The sequence below is a fragment of the Mycteria americana genome, chromosome 3 (genome assembly GCF_035582795.1).
Source record: "Mycteria americana isolate JAX WOST 10 ecotype Jacksonville Zoo and Gardens chromosome 3, USCA_MyAme_1.0, whole genome shotgun sequence".
Taxonomy (NCBI): Eukaryota; Metazoa; Chordata; class Aves; order Ciconiiformes; family Ciconiidae; genus Mycteria; species Mycteria americana.
Window position 1 is genome coordinate 92394264 of NC_134367.1, and position 21999 is coordinate 92416262.

The 21999-nt window shown below is 37.4% G+C and overlaps 1 protein-coding gene across 2 annotated transcripts in view; it reads right to left on the reverse strand.

Moving 5' to 3' along the window:
* The window catches only part of HEATR5B (HEAT repeat containing 5B), a 61949-nt gene that overhangs the window by 15194 nt on the left and 24756 nt on the right, over positions 1 to 21999 (reverse strand). For both annotated transcript variants that reach the window (XM_075496078.1, XM_075496077.1), the window contains exons 20-31: positions 19249 to 19438; positions 17746 to 17915; positions 15285 to 15429; positions 14170 to 14409; positions 12044 to 12295; positions 9812 to 9993; positions 8639 to 8707; positions 6195 to 6374; positions 4651 to 4888; positions 3755 to 4015; positions 2659 to 2786; positions 2328 to 2472 (exon numbers count right to left, since the gene is read on the reverse strand). In XM_075496078.1, coding sequence (XP_075352193.1) covers positions 2328 to 2472; positions 2659 to 2786; positions 3755 to 4015; positions 4651 to 4888; positions 6195 to 6374; positions 8639 to 8707; positions 9812 to 9993; positions 12044 to 12295; positions 14170 to 14409; positions 15285 to 15429; positions 17746 to 17915; positions 19249 to 19438 — 2200 coding nt within the window. The remainder of the gene's footprint in view (positions 1 to 2327; positions 2473 to 2658; positions 2787 to 3754; positions 4016 to 4650; positions 4889 to 6194; positions 6375 to 8638; positions 8708 to 9811; positions 9994 to 12043; positions 12296 to 14169; positions 14410 to 15284; positions 15430 to 17745; positions 17916 to 19248; positions 19439 to 21999) is intronic.

Sequence of the window (21999 nt, forward strand, 5' to 3'; positions counted from 1 at the left end):
CAAAACCTGCCTCATGTCTTCACTTACTGAAAGTTAGACATAGCATCTACTTTTTGCCATTCATTGGAAAGCTTTCTTCAGCACCACTGCTTTTCAAAGATGACTGCAGCAGCCTTAGCATGTCATCAGCCAGCTCCCTCAGATGCATCCCATCTGGTCCCAGGGTATGTCCAGCTTTTACCTAAGCAGTCCCTAACCTAATGCTCATTTACTGGAGGCAGCAATTCTATCCCCTAAACTTCCTCACTAGACACAGAGACACAGGAGGACTAAGCAAAGAAAATAATAGTGCCCCAGTTCTTCCCCCAACGTTTTTTGTCATCAGATCATCCGATCCATTCAGCAGCAGGTCCAAATTTCCTTGGTCTTTTTGCTGCCAACGTAGCTATAAAAGCCCTTCTTGTCACACTTGACATTCATCACCAGTCTCAGCTCCAGCCAAATCGTGGCTTTCCTAATTCCACTCTTCCATACCTGAACAGATGTCTTCAGTAGTCTTCCTGGGCAGTTTGCCCCCACTTCCACCATCCATACACTTCCTTGTCACATTTGAGCTCAGTCAGAAGTTCCCGTTCAGCCACGTTAGCCTCCTGCCATGCCTGTTTGGCATCCTGCACTTTTGGATGAGCTATTTTTTGTCACTGAAGATGAACCATCTCTCTTTCCTTTGCCCTTCTGGGAAGCTTACCACAAGATCTCGTCTGCAAGCTCCCTGCACATGCCCAAGTCTAAGTCAGGCCAAAGCTTTGGCTCTGCTACTTGGTTTCTTCATTTCCCTCAGGACTGTGAACTCCACTATCTCATGGCTGCTACAGCCACAGCTATCATTAACTTTCATAACCATTTCTTCGGTATTAGTGAGGAGCAGATCCCTTATTTGGACTGTACAGCATCCAGACTGAAAACAACTGTGTCTCATATGCTTCTGAAAGCTTCAGATTGGTAGCATCCTGCAGCATTGCCCTTCCAGCATATGTCTGGATGGTAAAAGTCTCTCATGAGACTCCCATAGCTTGTGACTGGAAGGCTTCTTCCAGTTGGTTTAATATGGCTTCACCCACCTCCTCTTCTTGATTAGGCAATCTGTGGCAAACAAGAAGAGAGTTCCTGACTGGTATCTCCCTTCACCTCCTCTTAGTGGTATCAGTTCCAACCTGTAAAAGAGGGATGGCTGGCCCAGATACCCACCCTGACAGCTTGTTCCTCTTCTCCTCTTGCCAGATCTCTATAGTGTTCTCCAACTGGATGTGTGGAGATAAAGCCTTTTGTTGCTGATAGTCACAACCTGGCAACCTTCACCTTCGTGGGAGTCGCATCCTACAGGGCAATATTCCAGCACAGCCTATGGCTGTTCCTCCTTCTGTGACACATGGGTCTTGGGCTCCTGCACCTGCAGGATCTCTGTGAAGAACACGTCATTCTTCCATTTGCCTTTCCTGACACTACACAGTCTGCTCACCTTCACATGCATTTCCTTCACATGTCACAGGTGAGACCAATGTCACCTCCAGCCCTGGCTGCACAGACAAGCTCCTGGAGGACAGTCACATCAGGACTTTCATCTGAATTTCAAGCCAGGTCATTAGACCTCTGATGTGCCAGATGTGATTGCTCGTCAGTCAGCAGACTGTCTTGCTGTATGTCACTGCCATCATTATGCTGACTCAAGCAGTCTTGTACAGTCTTGAGCAACACTTCTGGGCTGCATGAGCATGCCTTTCCATGCCAAGTGCCTTGCTCCTCTTTGCACACCCTGTTCCCAGAGCTCCTGGTTGCTGACACGCCCTGAATGTCAGTGAAGTAAGAACCCAGATGCAAGTCTGCTCCACTTCCTGGCAAGATCTCCTGGGCAGGAAACTTTTCACACTGGTTCCAGTAGCAGTTCACTCACCTCATGAATGCCAGTTGTGCCAGAGATGCATCACAAGACCCTACCTTGGGGGCTGAATCCTTAAACTTCAGAAAAAAGGTAAATGAAGTGCTAGGAGGCAGTCAATAGAGGAACATTAATGAAACTGAGCAAGGTATTAGTAAGACCTTAAGTGGTGTTGTTGGGTATAATTTTAATTCATTTTTCTTGAATATGAGTGATGAAAACCATGACATGAAAAGAGTAACTGCTAGAATGCTCAGAGGAAGAAAACCCACATCTTATAAGAGTTAAGAAATCAGCAGGTAAGATTATGAATACATCAAAAGTATCTGTGGAATACACAGCATTTTCCTCCTCACTTTAACCATACTCTAATGCATTTGAGTTCCTTTCCCAATACGAAAACCTGTTGCTTATTTACTCTGCAAAGCAAGCCGTGTTTTCAAAATCTTACTTAGGGTATTCCTTTTTTCCTGCAAATAATCTTGAGCTGCTCTTACTATCTGCTGGACAACTCCTGTGACCAGTAGCTGGACTGAAGCAGGATCCCAGGTCAGGAGGAGTCGGTGAAGCACACTCAAGAGTTCAACACCAAGAAGCTACAGTAAAACAAAACACATATTAAAAAAATTAATTAGGTCTTAACAATTTCTAATTGTTATGTCACTTGCTTATGATGAGCAAATACTTTTCTCATGAAAAAATAATTACAGCTTTTGTAATCATCACACATGAAAGACCAAGACCTAGAAAAAGCTGATTGTTACAACATGCTCATACAGTACCTGATCCTCTGCAATATGGATCCTGGCACAAGGGGAATCCAATAAAGTATGAAGTGCTTGTAAACAAGATGTAACATGCTCAACAGGCTCTTCAGGTCGTGGGGAACACAGAAACTGTATACTAACACCTGAAAAGAGCAGTAATTAAAAAGGATGTTCACATAATCCAAAAATCAAGTTTTCTTTTTTTAAATTTCTTTGTAAGTATAGCAGGTTCTTAGTAACTTCAGAAAGATACATGTTTTTCTCAATTCTTCTTCCTTTAAAGGAGAAGAGAGTTTATGTATTAGAAATAGCAGAATTGTATTCACTTTCTCTTCTCATCAAGTCTTCCCCAAAATTTGGCAGGGAAAATAATAAACAGTGACAGCAAGCAACTTACATTACTGAACGGAAATCCACACTTTGTTCTAAAGATCTGTAAGTCAGACTTCTGAACCCTTCAATTGAAAATTGAGTTTTATTTTGTTGAACTCTTTTAAATGTAAAGATAACTGAGATTAAGTTAAGCCTCAAAAATTATGCAATATTCATATTATACATATGACACTTAATTCTGGTTTTAAATATCTGTATATCTCAGCAAACTGTTGGCATTCCTCAGAATAAGTGATCACATCCACCTCTTAAAGCTGTTAGATAACAACAAAGGGAAACAGCGAGTGCTACTCACTTATGCAAAAGCTACTCCATGTGACTTGTCAAATATCAGTCTGTACTGAACTGTTTTCATGAGGGTGTATATTTTAATTAACCTTACAGTTTTAGTGTCTTTGAAGCATAACATTTTGAATAAAATGAGTAGGAACTGTTCTATGCTGTAATATAATTCAGATGATACAATTACATATAAACTAGATATACAACTTGTCTATAAAAATCACAATAATCACGACGACAAATATTCTGGTAAAGCTATAAAGAGCAGAGGCAGAGAGATGTGGAGAGGAGGAGACAGAGATATTTCAAAACATTACTGTCCAGACATATGATACATTTTAAACTTCCCAGATTTCAAGCAAAGTATCTTTTCTTATTCCCATACCATTTCATACCATAATGTGCTGGTACTGAACTCTAAACTTGTAACTCTTACCCAAAATTAAGTGCATTCGATCTTTGTTTATCTCCGGCAAAGATTTAGTGGTAGGTGGAGTTCCAGGTGTCTGGTTTAGCATAAAGGAAGTAGCACGTTTCTGTGAATTTGGCATTGCTGCAGCTGTCTCTTCTGTTGACTCTGAAGCATTAAATCCTGTACTGTTTAGCCAAAGTGCTACTGCATGTAGTATGGGAGCCCAGGAGTTTCGGTAATGCAGTCTAGCTGTATCAATTGTTTCTGGAGTGTAAAATGCTCCCCCTGTTAAATTAGCAAAGCAAAGGTAAATTCTGAAATTCTCTGCAAATAATAGACAAAAAGCACGTATTCTAAATATATTAATTATTTTCCTCTGAGTGTATTTGATCATGTACATATTCAGATGTAATCCTTGTTAGTGACAGTGCATCCCAATTCTCCTTGTGAAGGAGTAACATTAGTACCGCTCATGAGAAAGTGCAATGGCCACGATGGAACAGTAAGCAGAGAGCAAGAAAGGCAGGCAAAGTCATCAGGTCCTGCAGCATTTTTCATACAGAACACTCATTCTTAACTCAGTAAAGTATCATCAGACAGTACCCGCTCTAATCTCAAGGGCTATGCTTTTCTTATAGTAAACATCTTTTTACACTTGATATCAAAGTATTGGAGGTGTAGAAGTATTCTTAATTCTACAAAGACATGGTTTTAATGATCTCTGTGATTCAGATAAAGAATTTCTTCATTGCAGATTGAAGGAAAAAAGCACACTCAAACTTCAAACAGACATTCCTCTTAGGCAGAAATTTAGCATAAAAAATGTGCCTGCCAAATAATTTATAGAGTAATTCTGAAGTCTCAACTAAGGGTTTCTTTCTGTTTTTCACAACAACACAAAAAGAAATTCCAGTGCTTACCATCTGGTGGAAGCTGGGTAGCAAACTCAGCTGGTAAAGTTAAAAGAGCATAATCTTTCAGTGCAGCTAACCAGAGACGGCTAAGTGCAGGCAGCTCAGGTTGTACAAGTGTTATCAAACTGTCTGGTGGCAACTCATCTATAGTACCAAAATCATCCTCATCCTCCTCTGTGCTCTTTAAAACATGCTTTGGTTTGGTCTCTGCTTCTTTCTTAATTTTCATGGCAACAACGTACACCTAGAAGAAAAACAGATATGAAAGTACATGCTGTGAGATCCTAAAAAGAAAAAAAGCAGCAGCCTTTCCCATGTGAAAGTAACAGATTCCATGCACAGATGACTCAATGGAAAATGACTGGGAAAAAGAGACTTGCAATACAGTTACCTTTTATTTAAATATTTTTTCTTTTATTTCTACCAGTATGTAACGCTTAGGGGCATAAATGGCACTTCCATAAAACAATCTGGCTACACACTTTTTTCCTAAAAAAGTGTCAATTACTGCTGCTCTACACAGATATATTGATTTAAATAACTGATTTCATTAAATCAATGCATCCTTCCTGCAAAGATTTCTTTGACCTACATTAAGAGCTACTAGATAAATTAGAGTAATTTTCACCTTCCGGGAGCAGATTAGGTATCAAAGACATGAAAATGGCTTTGAATGTGTTACATTAATACAAGAACATTTATATGTTTGTCTTTGATAGATGCTATAAGAGGATAAAAAGATTTTCAAAAACAAATAAATATGGGAATAACCAGAAATATCAGAAAAAACCAGTAAAAACAAGCATTTTTAGAAATTAAATAGAAAGAAATAAGTGTCTTCACACAACAGATGCTCCATATCAAAGCCGAAAATTACAGTATGGGGTGGTTAACGTTACACAGCTGAAATGTTAATACTTTCCTTTGTAATTTCAAAAGTAACTTCCAAGAAAATTCAATGAAAAAACCCCAAACCTTAAAGTCCTACACTAAAAGAAACCTAAATACCATTTGTGTAATTATATGTAGAGCTCTATAGTATACGACTAACATTTCAGGAAGCAAGGCAATGTAAGTCGGGCTAACTCCGTCTTTTGTAAATAGTTGACTATTTCTGGTATTCCAGCCATTCCCCAACAATATCTACATTAAGCCTGGAATTTATTATGAACACTTTGACAAACTCCTAGTTAATTAACTGCAATATTTTACCAGAATATATTTTAAGGTTGTTTGGTTTTTGGTTTTTTTTAAGTTTAAGAGCAAAACGATGGGAGGAAAATCAAAATCTGATAGGTTTATGAGTGTACACTTTAACACCGAAAAGTGCAGTAAAACAAAGAACAATCAAGCATCACTGTAAATATGGATCAACAGAATGGCACAAAAAGGAACAAAGAAAGATACAGAGATGGAGACATCCCAGGAGTGGGACTGCAACAGGAAAGGAGGAGGGCAGGCGCAAGGCTCACTGGCTGAGTGAGGTGTGAGGCTGCTATTATGCTGCAAAACCTCTTCAAACTCCTAAAGATTTAATGGTCAATGTTTACCTCAGCCCATGCTTTCAGAACTGCAAGTTTTTCCATAGTAGTTGCACTCTCTCGGTAAAGCTGGCTAGAAGATCCCTTTCCTGCTTGCACTTTATCCAGGGAAGAGACAAGAAGGTTGTGAACTCGGCGGAGGTCATTCAGGTCACTTACAACCCCACTTCCTATCCAAGCGCTACATACCTAGACAACAAAGTTTAGAATCATTCTAAACTAGCAAAAACCCCAACAACCTTATACATGAAAAAAAAAAAAATCTGTAAGAAAACAAAAACCAAAACAACCACCACAAAAAACATTAGCAGCTCTCCTCCTGCTTAATATCAAAAAATCTGAGGTTTTCCTTTTTTTCTCCCCACCCATGATAACAGAATTGCTCAGGTGAGTGGTTACAAAGGCTGTATTTGCAAAGCATAATACAATGGAACTTAACAGATACATGGAAAATACTTAAAATAGTTTTTTAATCCTCCATAAATAGGTAATAACAATTTTTGTGTTCTGTTCCCAAGTGTCTGGTCAAATCATTCAAGTAATGGGTCATTGCATTCACTGTGAACAACAAATTGGACAGCAATCAATAAAAGTACATCTTTAAAAACCCACATCGCTCAAGTTATATATTAAGGCTCCATACTAATGAGAAGCTTTCAAGATCATTAATGTCAAGAAAACACCAAAAAATGAGTGAGAGAAAAATGTTTAAACAACTGGGCCCTGATCTGGAACCAACAGTACCACATTCTGAACAATCAATACCAGACATGGTGGACAGACAGTTAGGTCCCCACTTTTCTTCTGAATTAAATGGACCCAAAACAGGTACTTGAAATCCAAACGTCATACAGATCAGCTGTTCTGTCTAGTGTTATACATTGGCATTCATCCTCTGAAACACATTCACGCCCAGACATGATGCAGGCAACAGAAGAATTCTGGTGCAGCTGCTTTTCTACAAAAAGAAAAAGTGACAAATTCTTCCAGAAGAGCTGCCTTGATTCTGGTGGTGATTCCACAAGGATAAGGAATAGAAGCAAAAAAACCCACAGAACTCAAGCGGTTCAGGTTTTACAAACTCTTTTTTCATGGCATTTTTGTCCTATCGCCAATTTGTTTATTTTGCTTTTACAGAATCACTTCCATGAAAGCCTTTGGGGAAGGGCCTCTCATGATCTGGAACACAGACATATTTGAAGTAAACTAAACACAAACACAAAAAGTGTCCCGAAAGTGCACAAGACAAGGCTGCTGTAAATCTGTCACAAATCCGTAATTCATTCACAGTAGGACTAAGACCAGCTTCACTCCTCCTGCTGGGCAAGTCAACAGCTGTTTCAGTAATGACATAAAACTGTAATGACATAAAACCGTAACAACTTCAAACTCATTCAGTGCAGCTCATCTCTGTCCATATAAATTCCAGAGAGAGAGTTAAATATCCAAACCTAACCTCAAACCATTTGATCTTGTAAGTGCACACATCCACTTTGAAACTGGTTGAATAGGGAAGATTTTGACAAATTACAAAGAATATTACATGTTTTCACAAAAACTGCCTCTTCATCTAGCTTTAAATGCACAGAAACTTTCCATAAGGTAAGATGAGCATATTCTTTCCTAGGTATAGATATCAAATTATGCCATATTTGATCTATCCTTAAAAGTTTTGCTGGAAATTAAGAGTACAAAACAACAACACAAAAATCACAGTCCTGCTGGACCAAGTTTTACTAAACAAAACTCGCATACACAAAATTATCATATTAAAACTGATGTTTGCATAACTAGTTAAACTGCTCCTTTAAACTACAGTAGTAATTTAGCTGTGTAAACCACATACCAGATACTACTACAGCCATGTGGCTGATAGCTGATTTAAACTACAGTAGCACAAGATCATACACAAGAAAAAACACACACAAAAAAAATCTTTCACTGAATTTTCACTGAGAGGTTGTTACTATGACTGTAATAAGAATGCTCAGAGCTTCTAAAATCTAATTAATCTGAATGGAAGTTTAGTGTTTAAAAGGTAAATTATCAGTAATCCGAATATTTGATCACACTGAAAAGTATCTCAATAAATACATTACTATTGATCTCATTAAGCAAGGGGTTTTTTTTGGTTTGGGGTTTTTTTTTGTTTGGTTTTTTTTCTTTTTTTCTTTTTTTCTTTTAGCAACAAATGCAGAATTGACATGGAGACATAATTAGTTTCAGAAAGTCTAAATATTTCCTGATGTAGCTCCCAAAAAGGACTTTTGCACTTCTGAGGAACGAAATATATTACTAGGAGACTCAAAAGATGTTACTAGGAGACTCAAAACATCATGGCTTAGGTTTACAAAATTTTCCAGCCACTTGGTATTACTGCTCTTCTACATCCTTCTTTAAAAAAGGACGGAAAATCAGTTTGGCTTATACTATCTGAACATTCTCCTCTGTACCTGGCAGGCCTTTGCAGTTATATCAGACGGTGTATCTTGGGAAAAAGCTGGCCTCAGAGCAGCTCCAACCTGTTGATAGGAAGAAAAATTTAAAAATCCAGCTAAAACAATAGTGACACAACATTCTTCACCTCACCTTGTTTAAGGCTCAAGCACATATAGAGAACAAGCAAGAAAAGATTGTCAATTTTGGCATTATAGTTACATCCCAAACTTATCCTTGTGGTCTAGCAGACATTTGCAATAGTATTCTTTAAACAACAGCAAAAAAAGTCCTATTTTTTTTTCCTGCTTGCCCATTGCCTTTTTAAGCCTCAACTATCTTTGTCAAATATGTGGTATTATCTTTCTTCTGTTAATGAGTGTCCTTTTAATAATGAAAGTATTACGGGTGCAATTTATGCTAAGGCTCAAGAAGCCAATGACTTTTTGATGTCCAAAGGAATAATGATGTGAAATCAAATGTTTATGGTTGGATTTGCATCAAGTTCCCAAAATGACAAATCCTGACAAAAAAAAAAAAGTCTTTTAGGCAGTTGTTATAAGGCAGCATTTTTCAGAAACAAAAGGAACCAAGTCAAAGAGACAGAAGCAATGGTTACAGCACTACAGAAGGAAGAAGAAAAAGGCAGGAAGTGAAAAGGATGAAAGCCTGCCTTTAAAAAGTATTTGCAAAGATTCTGAAGACATAGTGAAAGCAAGAGAGGTGAAAGAGTCAAGCTATGCAACAAAATAAAGCAGTAATACCCCAAAATAAGTCTTCAACTGCCCACATCCCATTCCTGTATTTTTGGAGTTTAAATTAAACAGAAGTATATTCATTAATTCCCAAGAAATCAGATTTATTAGATTCAATCTGGAACTGAATCAGCATCCAATTCCTAATTCTACAAATGAAATGGCACTCTTGCCAAATATTAAATGTAACTTGTAATATTTGGCTTTCAAGAATCAATAGCTACTGAATTTTTAAATTTCATCAGCTACTAAATTATAATAAATAGGAAAAGATAAAAAAATAAATTTTGAAGAGGTAAACAAACATCTCTTCAGTACATTTTCACACACAAAAATGTCTTCACAGGTCTTTTGAAGTTACAAAATGTTCTCAAAGCTAATACTGGCATATTGGCATAAATATACAATTTCCTGAACTTATAAAGGAGGTCTCACATTAGCCTGATACTGTTCCAGTATCACATGGCCTGGAAACTCTGGCTCAGGAACCGATGCAAATTTCTTGATAATGTCTTCAAGAGCTTGAAGACCCGCCATTCGTAATTGGTTGCTGTGATCAGTCGCAGCCATGAATGCCATTCGAATAAGGTCAGAGAGATGGAGTACTAAGAAGTCATCTTAGAACAAAACAGAAAGAACTATTTAAAAAATAGCTAACATCACATATTTGTAACATTTTCCTCATTCACATATTCTTTTTCAAAGGTCCACATTTAGGGTATGGAAGAAGGCAGGAAAGAATGTAACCTATTTTATTTTCTCTCCCCCATCCCCCCACCCCCACCCCCAACTGATAGAGGGGGTTTTATTCCTAAGACAACCTTAAAATTAAGCACAAATTTGAAACAAAATTAAATATATGATATACAGAAATTGCATTGAATAGGGTATGTAAATGTGGCTCAGTAATTTAGAATAGATTAGAATATTTAGTAAAGCTAATTTTAGTGATCCCCCAAACCTACAAAAAAATCTTCAAGGTAATTCCTTTTCAAGTCCCATGCTTATAGTGACCCCTGCTGATAAAGGAAAACCTCACCAAGTTTAAACACCTAAAAAATTAGTATGCCTCTAGTTCTGCTCCAAAAAGCCTCATCCAAGGCTGTAAGTAAGCAGCAGACAACATGCAAAAAGAACAATACATAACTCAGTAACATTTCTGAAAGGATTATTCTTCTCTATTTTTATTCATTTTCTTTCTTTCCTTACTCCCAATTTGAAATTACCAGATGTTGTACAAGTAATACAAAAATAAATTATTTAAAAACGTAATATCCAGGGTGACTAACAAAAAACACAAATTATGAAAGGTCTACATATTTTTCAAGTCTCAAGGTAAGAAAGAAATGTTTATTTTGTAGCTGAAACTTTTCAGAGGCATGTCAGTAAAGAAAGACTGGAGGTCACTTAAAAACTATGAAGTGGTAACGTCTACACTTACTTTTTCAGACCATCACAGATGTTAGCAAAATTTAAATATTTTGGAAGTTGAAGTTGAGGGGGTAGAAGTTTGCTGAGTTTTCCTTTTTACAATGATACCCAACACATCAAGTTCACTTTAAATAAATTCAGAGATGTAAATTCTCAGGATTATTATATGCAAGCCTCTGCAGGATCCTATAAGCAGCAGTTATTTCATTATTTTCTCTATAATACAACACCATCTCAAAATAAACTTTCCCAAAACTCTTCCCTTTTAGTCTTCAAACAGTGACCTCAGCCTCAAATCAAGTCAGAAACAAGATTCTCACAAAACCAACGCACAGTGCTGGAACCAGACTGCATCAAAGCAACACAAGCAAAGACCTGATAAATCTTCCTACCATAACAGACACCCTCAACAACATAGAAACTAAAATCCATTAATCCTATGCATTCTAGGATGCTCATGATATTCATCCTACATACACAAAGTCCTCATGAGCGCTACATGGGTGAAAACAACCACTATGCACCAGAACCAATACACATGGACAACTCACACACAGAAACCTCCCACTACCTGTTAGAAAAAACGTTTCTTCACAAAACAGCTATGTCATCTCTGACCTCTCAATTTTGATCCTCTACCTCATAAAAGTATCTTCAAAACATGAGCTTTAAAACTAATATTCATTACTCTCATGGATACCAAAAGAATGAACTTCATAAAGCAGCTGGGTGCATGTCATTATAACTCCCTCCCATACCCCTCGCTCTGCAACCAATGCCACAACAATAATTACCTGGCTTTATCTCTTTTTTCTTTCCTAGCATCCCTTCAGTCTGGAGATGCTAAAATAATCTCTGAAGTCTAATTCATTGCTATCATGTTAAACTCGGATAAACTGTTCCCACCTCACCCTTAGCTAGAAATTTACTGCTTCTATTTCAGACTGGAGAAAAGGTTTGCAAACCTAAAGGGTTTTTTTTCCAAGCAGATCAGTCTGTCAGAATTTATATCCTCCAACAAACCTCATTCTTTGTGTTCATGGTACAGTAACTACAATGGTTATACAACTACAGTTTTATTGCCTTTTGCTGGCCATTTCCTTTGTTTTTAACCATTTGAATGAAAGGATAACTGCTTATATTTTTTTCTTGGTTGTGTAATCTTAAGCTGTAAAGAGGTGTCAACAATTAAAAAAAATTTAAAAACAAAACAAAACATGCACATTCTGTAATTACTTTTTGGGTTTTTAAGTTTGGCTGAACGAGCCAGCGCCAGATCGAAGTGCGCCTTGTTCGCATTCTCACACAGCATGATAACTCGGCACAAACAGTCTGCTGCAAACACACGAGTTGCCCAACGAGGTGCTACAGAAGGCTTGGATTTATCCTCTTCACCCAAGGTGGTAAACATGGTATCATCGTCCATCTCATCCTTCTTCTCCGATTCCTCATCCTTCCCTCCTCCCAAGGGAGCAGCAGTGCTCATGTCTACAACAGAGAACAGTAAAAATTAATAATAATAAAAAAGAATCCCACTGTTACAATCCGCAGAAGACAGCTAAGGACATATTCAAGCCTTTCCTTACGCTCACATTCAAAACAGACTAATTCTTCTGTTGAAACAACAATGTTTGAAAAATGTAGAAAGGCAGAGGAATATCAGTAGAAGAAGTGTTTTTCACCTCTAATCTGGGCTATATGGCCCTTTATTTGGCTTAAATGATATGAAATACATTCCTGTAACATTAATTCTCCACACATACCAACTATAGCTGAATCCTGTATTAAATTTCTCACCTTTTAAAATTAACCTATTAAATTGCCAATAAACACGGTAAAGAGATTACCAGGCTCAGAATCAAAAGAATCAGCTTGGCTTTGAACTATTCAGCTCCTCTTTCAAGTAAAAGCTAGGGTGCATGTTAAACTGAAACAAAACTACAAAGTTCCATGCCATGGGACAGATATGCAGCCAAGTTGGCAGTTTATAGCACCCACAAATGTGCTTAACATACAAAAAATTCTTTTCTCTAAGTGTGGCTGTGAGACTTCATTTCAGAAAACAAAAATACTTCAGGGATCACATTAAAAAAACAACAAATCCAAATAGGGACAAAAACCAACTCACCAAACATGCATATACACTTCTGCTATTCAGAAATGAGAACATAAAATCTCAATGGCAAGGTCTAAATTAGCAAAATGCCAAGATACTGACAAAAATTACTCTGGCAATAATTAGAGGAGAACAAGAAGAAATTATTGCAAGGGTAACCCACCCCAACTAAGGCATGCTTCTTAGAAAGTCGAAATTTAAGAAGCTGAAGAGCTAAGACATTCAATAAAGACAGAAAGAGGCTATGGCAAATCAAACATGGATGAAGCCAATTCACAACAAGAGTGTTTTGAGAAGGCATCCAGGACCTTATGTGGCTGATTTGCAAATCTCTGCTTAAAAAGCAAACCAGATTTTGTTCATATGCCAATTAGTTGGATCAAAGGAGTTCAAAATGAAGTTGCTGGCTTATTAAAGTACAGCTGAGAGAAATTTATTTAAATATGGTTATCTCAGAGATTATTTCACATACTAATAAATAAGAGATTGGACAACCATGTTAGAAACTTTAAAACCCATGCCACATGAAATAAGAAAAGGACACGCCAACTTCAAACTCAGGAAACAAGGTCTTTCTCACTGGGCAGATATATGGTAACTACATTGCATAAAGAAATCACTGGTAGCATTACTCATCAGTAAACATAAAGCTGGCAACATTTAGAAAGAGCTTTAGGATGAACTCATAGTATGCCAATAAACAAGTATAAATGCAAGGGAAATGAGCAGAATCTGTATCACAACCATCCCACAAGCTGAAAAACAGGAATAAGGTCTCAGAGGACAAGATCTTTGCAAACAAGTCTGCAAAGCTGAACAACAAGCAAAAGTTTCATCACCATGGTAACCCATCATCACATCAGTAACTCACAAAACCTCATAAAAGAAAGGTCAGTGTATACAGCACTCTTCCTTCTGTATGGTCCTGACGTATAAAGGCTAAAAAGAATATGTCTGCTTTCACTAAGATACTGAAATGTCAGAGTAATAATCACACTGCTTCTCTGCTGGAAATCCTACTATAAGGCAGCTAACCTTTTAATCTTAAAAGCAGTATTTTAAAACATAACATAACATTGATGATTTCTTTTTTCTAAGAAAGTTTTAATGCACTATAATCAAAGTTCTGTATACAATATAAGCTATGTCTTAACTAAGATAAAAGACAAGCTCCAAACAAATATGGCCAGAAGATGCTAATACTAAGGACATACTGTCGTTTATGTGAACACTATAGAACACTTACCACTGGACGCTGCAAGGACATCCTTACAAAGCATTAGCCAGTGAGAAAGGTTTTCCACTGCCAGTGATGAAAGCATATGTCCCAGAGTATCATGGATATCTGAGCACAACTTCCGATCAGTCTCCCGATCCAACATTCCAAAAAGGACACCTTCGAGGCCTGTCTCTGTTATATTAACCCCCTGATGTCGGGAATGAGCATCTCGCCGAGAACCAGCTCCTGGTGCAAAAGGATTCATATCTGCAAAATGATAATGAGAAATCTTTTCTGAAATCAGTAACTCAGTTTTAAAATTTGGAATAACAGACTAGAACTGGGCATTGTGTATTTGTGTGTGTGTGTATAGGTCAGGCAATGATACACCAAAACGTTACTGAATTTCTTCCAAATTAACACTAGAAAGATTTTAATACAGCAATTTATTTAATTTATTTGCAAGGCAAATAACACCTCCTAGTATTACTTCCAAGAAAAAAAAAGAAAAAAAAAATCTATCTCTCTTCAAGATACTTACCCCATGAATTTGTAAAAACCCCTAATAGTACTGGACTCTAAAGAATCTTTCCAGACACAGACTGAACTGGTGTGATTTAATATGAGTAAGCTCACAATTTTATGTTCGTATGAAGGCTATGCTGATCAACACTGTTGAGCCTCCTATTTTCAGAATAAAATGATACATGTAAGAATGGAACCAGCCAGCAAAGTCCACAGGCTAGCAGACATGCTGCTAACAGAATATAACACAACCAGATATCTCAATCAAACTGCATACAATGAAGTCAATTTTCAAAAGAGCACGACCTAAAATACCAGAAAAACTGTAAAATGTTTCCGCTGTATATACACTGCATTGCCTATTTGATTGCCACTCTTAATGGGGCAGAGAAGTTTAAATCTGAATGTTAGAAAAAGTTAAATTATAAATGAAATGCAAGAGGTAAGCAGGAGTGTGGCCAGAAGTTACTGGAGCTGGAAGGGACAGTTTTAGTTTTTTGTTTTGTTGTTTGGGGGGGATTGTTGGGGTATTTTTCCCCTCTCTAAAGGCAACCACACATATGCCCACATATGTGCGCTCAACTGTTACAAAAAGGCCACATGAAAGAAATACTTACTGATGCCACTGTTTTCTTTGTCTCCAGCATTTTTTGCTAAGCTCATGGCATATTCACATACTTCCGCTGCTTCCCTCTGAGCAAGCTGTCGTAAACATGCAACTGCAGCCCGGCGAAGCAGCAAGTGGGAGCTGCACAAATGAACCTAAAATCACAACCATTACAGGTGAGTGAACTGCTGCACCCCCATATCAATAAATCAGTGCTGCTAAGGACTAACAGCATTCTACTTTTCAATTATATGCCCATGTGTGAGCTGTTGGGTACCAACCTCTTTACAAAACCTTGAGAGTTCAGAAGTACGCGCTTTTTATAATGTACAAATGTGAAAATAAAGCTGATGTATACAGAGCTGACAGTTGTTATCTGATTGAAGAGGTAAGAGCTTAAAGATTGGAACTACTGCACCAGTGTGATTTTAGACTAATTATACTTTCCAATCTCTTACACTCTTCAGTACTACTCAACCTCATATTCTGTTATAGCTGTAAATCACATTCTTTTAAAAAAAAAAGCCATCATCAGCTGCACCACACATGACAGCTATCACAAAAACTTTTATTTCGAACTTGTAACAGAATTTATAGCATAAGTTTTTATAAGTGTCTCTCAATAAGACAGCTTCAGATTTCTTTGCTAACCAGCACTGGCTTCTAATTCCTTTTGAATCACCTCAAGTACAAGCAAATATTTTTCTTATAGAAGAATTGTGCATGGTCCCTATTTTCCTGAGAGGAAGTAGCTGCACAGAGAACTGTATGTTTTTCCACAGTGGAAGAGATGAAGAGTGCTCTTTAAGAAACTCTGATTCTTTATTTACCCTAGGGAATTTGTTTTTAATAAACCGAATACACATTTGCTTTCTCAGTGTTAGGTTATTATGTGGATGGAAATTGCTTTCCTAAATGAAAGGGTTGTATAGTTTATAAAGCATTTTAACAGTAGATCTTTATTCCACAAATGAATATACAAGATTTGAGTCCTGAAAAAACAAGCAGACTTTAAAGAACCTCTAAATATCACGCTGAGGTTGTTTTAATGGAACTAAAACAGAACATTTGGGGGATTTAATTAATGGAAAGAGTATTCGCCATTTCAAGTTACAGACTAACCAACTAGTAGCTATGAAGCCAATGCAGGAATAAGAAATGAAACTGGACTGTGGAACTGTTTGGTTTAATTTTGATTCCTGGCATTAATTCCATTCAAAAGTAAGTTAGAAAGCAATTAAGAGTCTGCTAACGGGGCAGGTAAGGCAGACCTTGCCTACGTATCTACGTATTTGCAGTATAAAGAAATGCACAAAACAATTCAGAGGAAAACTTATCAAACTAAGTATGACTTGGAAGTAAGGAATATGAGAAAAGAGAAGGAAAATAGCTTTTGTTTAGCAGAGGACCATAAAGGAACAGGAAAGAGACCACAGAAAACCTTGGGAAAAGTTTTCAAAACTGTCATTCCTGTATGAACCTCATTGTCTGCAATATTACCCACTGGCACTTACAGAGTAAATGGCTATAGGGATGGTTTGTCACGTTGTACATAGTACTTTTGGGTACGTTGCACTTCTTTCATGCAAAATTTTGTGAAAGGACAAGTGACAGATTCTGGGAACACACTGCACTCCCAGGAGCGCTCCAGGGTGTGTGGGGGGGGAGCATGTAACAATGAGAGGATGCACTAGGGAAAGTCTGGATGGCAGACTAAAAAAAAGTTCCAATGTTGATGTTAAGTAGGATCGCACTCCTTCAGGTAACACAGAACCACCAGTTCCACAAAGAATGACACAAAGAACTTTGCAAAACATCCAACAGACATTAGGGAGAAACTTTTCAAATTTCTCAGTATTGGACTGCTGAACCCTCTAAAAAAATAATTTTAAAATTAGTAATAATAATAAAAAAACCCCCACACCAAAACGCACACCCACACACACCACCTTTCCTCTTATAGTTGTATTTGGTAAGTTTTGGGCTCCAGCCTCTGCCTCACTTCCAGGCTTAAGCCCGGTTTTGCTGACAGAACACTAATGGAGGGAGAAAGCAATGCTAACAACAGCAGCACAAGAATTTGAATGTCAGCATCTACTATGCTGACAGTGGTGAAATAAATCAAAAATCTCCTACCTTTCCTACTCACTCGCTTCCCTCTATGCATGCAATCAGTTGGAGGAAACAGAGCGTTTCAGCATCTTTTTACTCACTTGTATTATATATAAATGCTTGCTATCTTGTGCTATCTAGGGTGAAAGAGAATCAGACCCTATGACTTCAATTTGGGCAGCACTCTAAAAAGATCTAAAATGGCTTGAGGACAGACATCCCTTTATTGCACTCCAGTGTTTTTGCAAATGTGGCTTGCTTATTACATACAGGTATCCTTGACATCTTGCTAAGTGCTTCTCTTCTCTGCTAAGCACGTACACAAAACTGAGGACAAAAGGGATGCGTTTTGTACTCACACAAAGACTGGGAACCAGACTGGACAGGTTGACATGCCGTGGTGCAAACATATGAAGCTGCTGAAGGCAGGATATGGCAGCTGCCTGGACAAGCGAGTCTGAATGGTCTTGTGTGATTGCACATCCCACCAAACAAGAAGAACGGATTGTTGAGATTGTAGCTCCGTTACCTAATGATGTAATACAATATCCTTAACACAGCAAAATTTTTGTATGACAAAGAAGAATTTTTAATGCTTCAAAGTTCACAGATTACCATGCAACTTTTCTGAATTTCTACCGCAAATTAGTATCTATACAACTTCAAAGCAGCACTAGAGTGTGTTTCAGTATCTCTTTTTTACCTCAGTTAAACAATATCCTGTCCAAATGAAATTTTGGATCAACAATCTTCAGTCAGAAATATTTTGAGAATATCTTCCCAGGACATGAAACCAGTAAAATTATAGAATGAAAAGGACTTTCAAAATTTAAATTCAGATACATATGGGCAACACTTCATGCATCAAACCTTTTCCTAAAATATCAGATAACACTTAAGCTAGCATACACGCATGCAGGTGATTTTAGTTAGCTCCATTAGATGAGTTGCACTGCTCTAATAGGACAAGCATTCAAAAAACAGTATTTAATTTGAAAAATCCCATTCTGTATTTTAAGAATTAACCTGCATCAGTTTTATTAAAAAATCTTGAATTACAGAGAAATGTAACCTGCAGAAGACATTCTACATAAGTTGTTGTTTATTTAAATAGTTAATGACACTCCAGATCAAAAGGTTAACACACAGCAAGTAGATACACAAGTTCAATTAAACCATCTGGAAATTTTTCATAACTAGAAATTTAAGTCCAGTTATTTAGAGTTAAAATTTCACTAGTGACTGGCTCTCTGACACTGCAAAGACCATCCTATAAATATTCCTAAAAAAATCCCAGTTAGACAAAGTTACAAATCCATGTTTTTGCCGTCTGAGACACAGAATTTCAGATACAGTGTTTGGCATTACAAGATCTTATTCTCTACAGTAAGGTCCAGTGATCTAAGAATATCAAGAATGAGTGGAAACGAGTTATAGTTCAAAATACTATCAATTATGTCAAACTTAAGCTCTTGCCATCAGTTAAAAATAAAATCAACATGTGTTGAAAAAGTGGAGGAAAAGCCTTGCCTCTTGCCCTACCTATACACAAAAATATACGTGGCAAAATATGCAGCAAGGATGTTTTTCATCTTTTACCTACAATGCAAATTTGGTATTAGACAGAACACCATACATCACTGCAACTTCTTTATACAAATCTCAAACTGCAGCCAAAAAAGCCCCAAGCAGTCATAAGTAGGATCAGAAGTGAGGCTGCTTGCAGGACTGTAACTGAATTTGTCAATATCCCCCCACCTGCAACTGCAACAAACAAAAATTTATTTTCTTCCATTTAAGATTGTGATATATTATCTTTATACAAGTTAGATTTTTTGTTTTCTCTTCAAATTCCCACTAACCTTGCAGCTCAGGCCCAACAGTAGTTATTATAGCTCCAAGACATCGGCCTAAGCATTGATGTACTTCCGTATGCGATGGTGGAACAGTTAAGAGCAGAGTAAGAACTAGGGAAAGCGTTGGCTCCACATATCCACGGTACATTGGTCCACTAGAATCTACTATCAAGGCAAGTGAATGGAGAGACCAGGTCTATCAAAAAAACAAGGGAATATTTTTCAGTAATACATTTAGGAAATATAAACAATTCTGTATGCAGACTGAGCCTAGCTCTGTATGTCCTTGCTTAAAACATGTGTATAGTTAGCTACTCTGACTCCAGAAGTGTTTCAAAGGTCTCAGAATCTCAAGCAATCACCTGGGAGTTTAAATATCTCTAACATACTCTTTGGCTATCAGCAGTTTTAGGGATAATGGAGATGAAGATGACAAAGAATTTAAGCCAAAAATGGTTAAGCACTTTGAGGAAGAAAAATACAAACAAACACAACACACTTAAAAAAAAGGGGGGGGAGGGGGGGAGAAGAGTGACTCTTAAGACAGGAGAAAGAGATTGTTCTGCTGTAAAACTGGGTGTAGAGTCTGAAATGGGAAGTTGACAAAGCCCTTAGTGGTGAGTGCCTTTGACATTCCAGTAGAAACTGATTTTCATGACAAGTTGAAAGGTTCACATGCATTTTCTAATTCATTTTCTTATTAGAGGGTGCAAGAGAAGAAAGCAGTGCTGTTCACAGTGTACTACAGGATAAGAAAAAGAATGGTGAAAGATCAACCTATTTCAGTTGCAAGATAAGTAAATAACAAAAGAGCAAAATAATTTATTGTAACTGTCAAAGCAAGAAGTAGGTGAGGGGACAGTCTTTTTGGTCACTGACGTTTCATAGGAAATGAATTCCCCTGATAGACCTGAAAGCATTAGCTATCTCTCCATAATATCCTACTAAATTATCTTGTTTCAGAATTTTCTTCCATTAAATAAGTGATGCAATTGCACTGAAAAGACTAAGTTAAAAGAATATTACTGTTACAAAGCTAGACTCTTAGGAATGAGCTGGAAAACCTGCCTTTAAAACTGCTCCTTTTTAATCCTCTCTGATGCAACCCAAAAAACATTAGCACTAGCAATCATGTAACTACTTCTATGGTCCTAACCACATGGTAGCACATTACAGCTTATCCTTTCATTCCTGCAAATTTCCCTTACTTGTATTCCCATACAGTTTCTGTGTATCCACACTGATCTAGCAAGGGATGAGGTTTAAAAGCTTAGCTTTTCACAGTGGCCTGGTGTCATACTCTCAACAGAAAATAAAGCAGGTATGCAAGTTCTACCTGGGCTTCCTCTTTATACTTCACATTTTTTTTTTTTCAAAAAGCAGTAACTCTTTCCATTTTGTTTTTTTAAATGAATGATACACAATTATATGCCTCAAAATAACTTACTCATACATGGGGTAAGTTACATATGCAAACTGAACTCTGCCTTACCTTAAATAAACTAAGGAAATTTAAAAGAGATTTTAAATTGTATTTATAGATTATTTTTTAAACATTATCTCCAAACAAAACTAGGCTTGTTTTCCCAGTGATAAGCTTAATTATTTTGATTATTTTTTTTATTGCCCTGAGGAAAAGAAATAAGAAGGTACTCTGTTACATGTTCTATAAAGTTAACTATTTAAACCAAGGTGGAAGTGTGATTCTGTACAGTTACTGGGGGCTTCAGCCTGTCAATCTGTGGGTATAAAGTGCCCCTACTCATGGGTGGCACACAAATTCCTGCTGCTAAAGCTTAATAGTCAGTCACTACTCCAGATAATCGTTTCCTTGCAATAACTTGTGAAAAGAATGACAAAAAATTACCGGTTATATCATGCAATTACACCATAATCTTTGAAGAACAATAATTACAGACAAGGCACTTGCTTTTACTCAAAAAAGGTTTCTTCCCCCCTCCCAGAATTCTGAAGTAATTCTGTTACTCTAGTGCTTTGATAGATTTCATTCCTGGAGAAAAAAAAATAATCAGCACTGTTCCCTCTAATATTCATCTTCTTACTGTAAAGACAGATGTACTGGTCCATCTAGCCCTTTCTTCTTTTTACAGCAGCAGCCACAAACAGATGCTTAAGGGAGAGCAAAGACAGACCAAGACACTGACCCCTCAAATTTCTCCTGGAAGAGTAAAGACAGTGTATTCTCCCAGTTTTCAAGTATATTCAACTTAGGAAACTTTCTGAACTGCTCAGTGTTTATACATATTCAGCAACTCCAAAGGCGTTGCTCTTTCAGCAGCATGTTTAGTCCCCTCTTTACTCTACCAGCAACTTTCAGCAGTTAAGTTGTCCTTCTGTGAGACTCCACGTGTCTATAGTCCATAGTGGATAGAAACCCCTCCCTGCCTTTGCCTTGTCTTGGACTTGGCTCCTAATAGTTCCCCTTCTGTCCCCCTAACTGCAGTTTAGCTTGCAACAGATTTTTGTTGTCATAATATAATCCACCAAAGATGATGTACTGCCATACTGTGTTCACAGTATCACATATATGGAAATTACTTGGCAAAGAAAACTACTGCTCATCACCTGAGACTCCAGTAACCAATCACATGTTAACCATTAGCCAGTTATTAAAAACTTTAGTTTAGGCAGCTAAGGTACAACTAACAAATTTTGCTTTACAATTACAGTCGGTTAGGAATATGCCCACAGTGAATTACTTTGGCTCAGCTGACAAGCAGAGACTTGTCAGTCTGA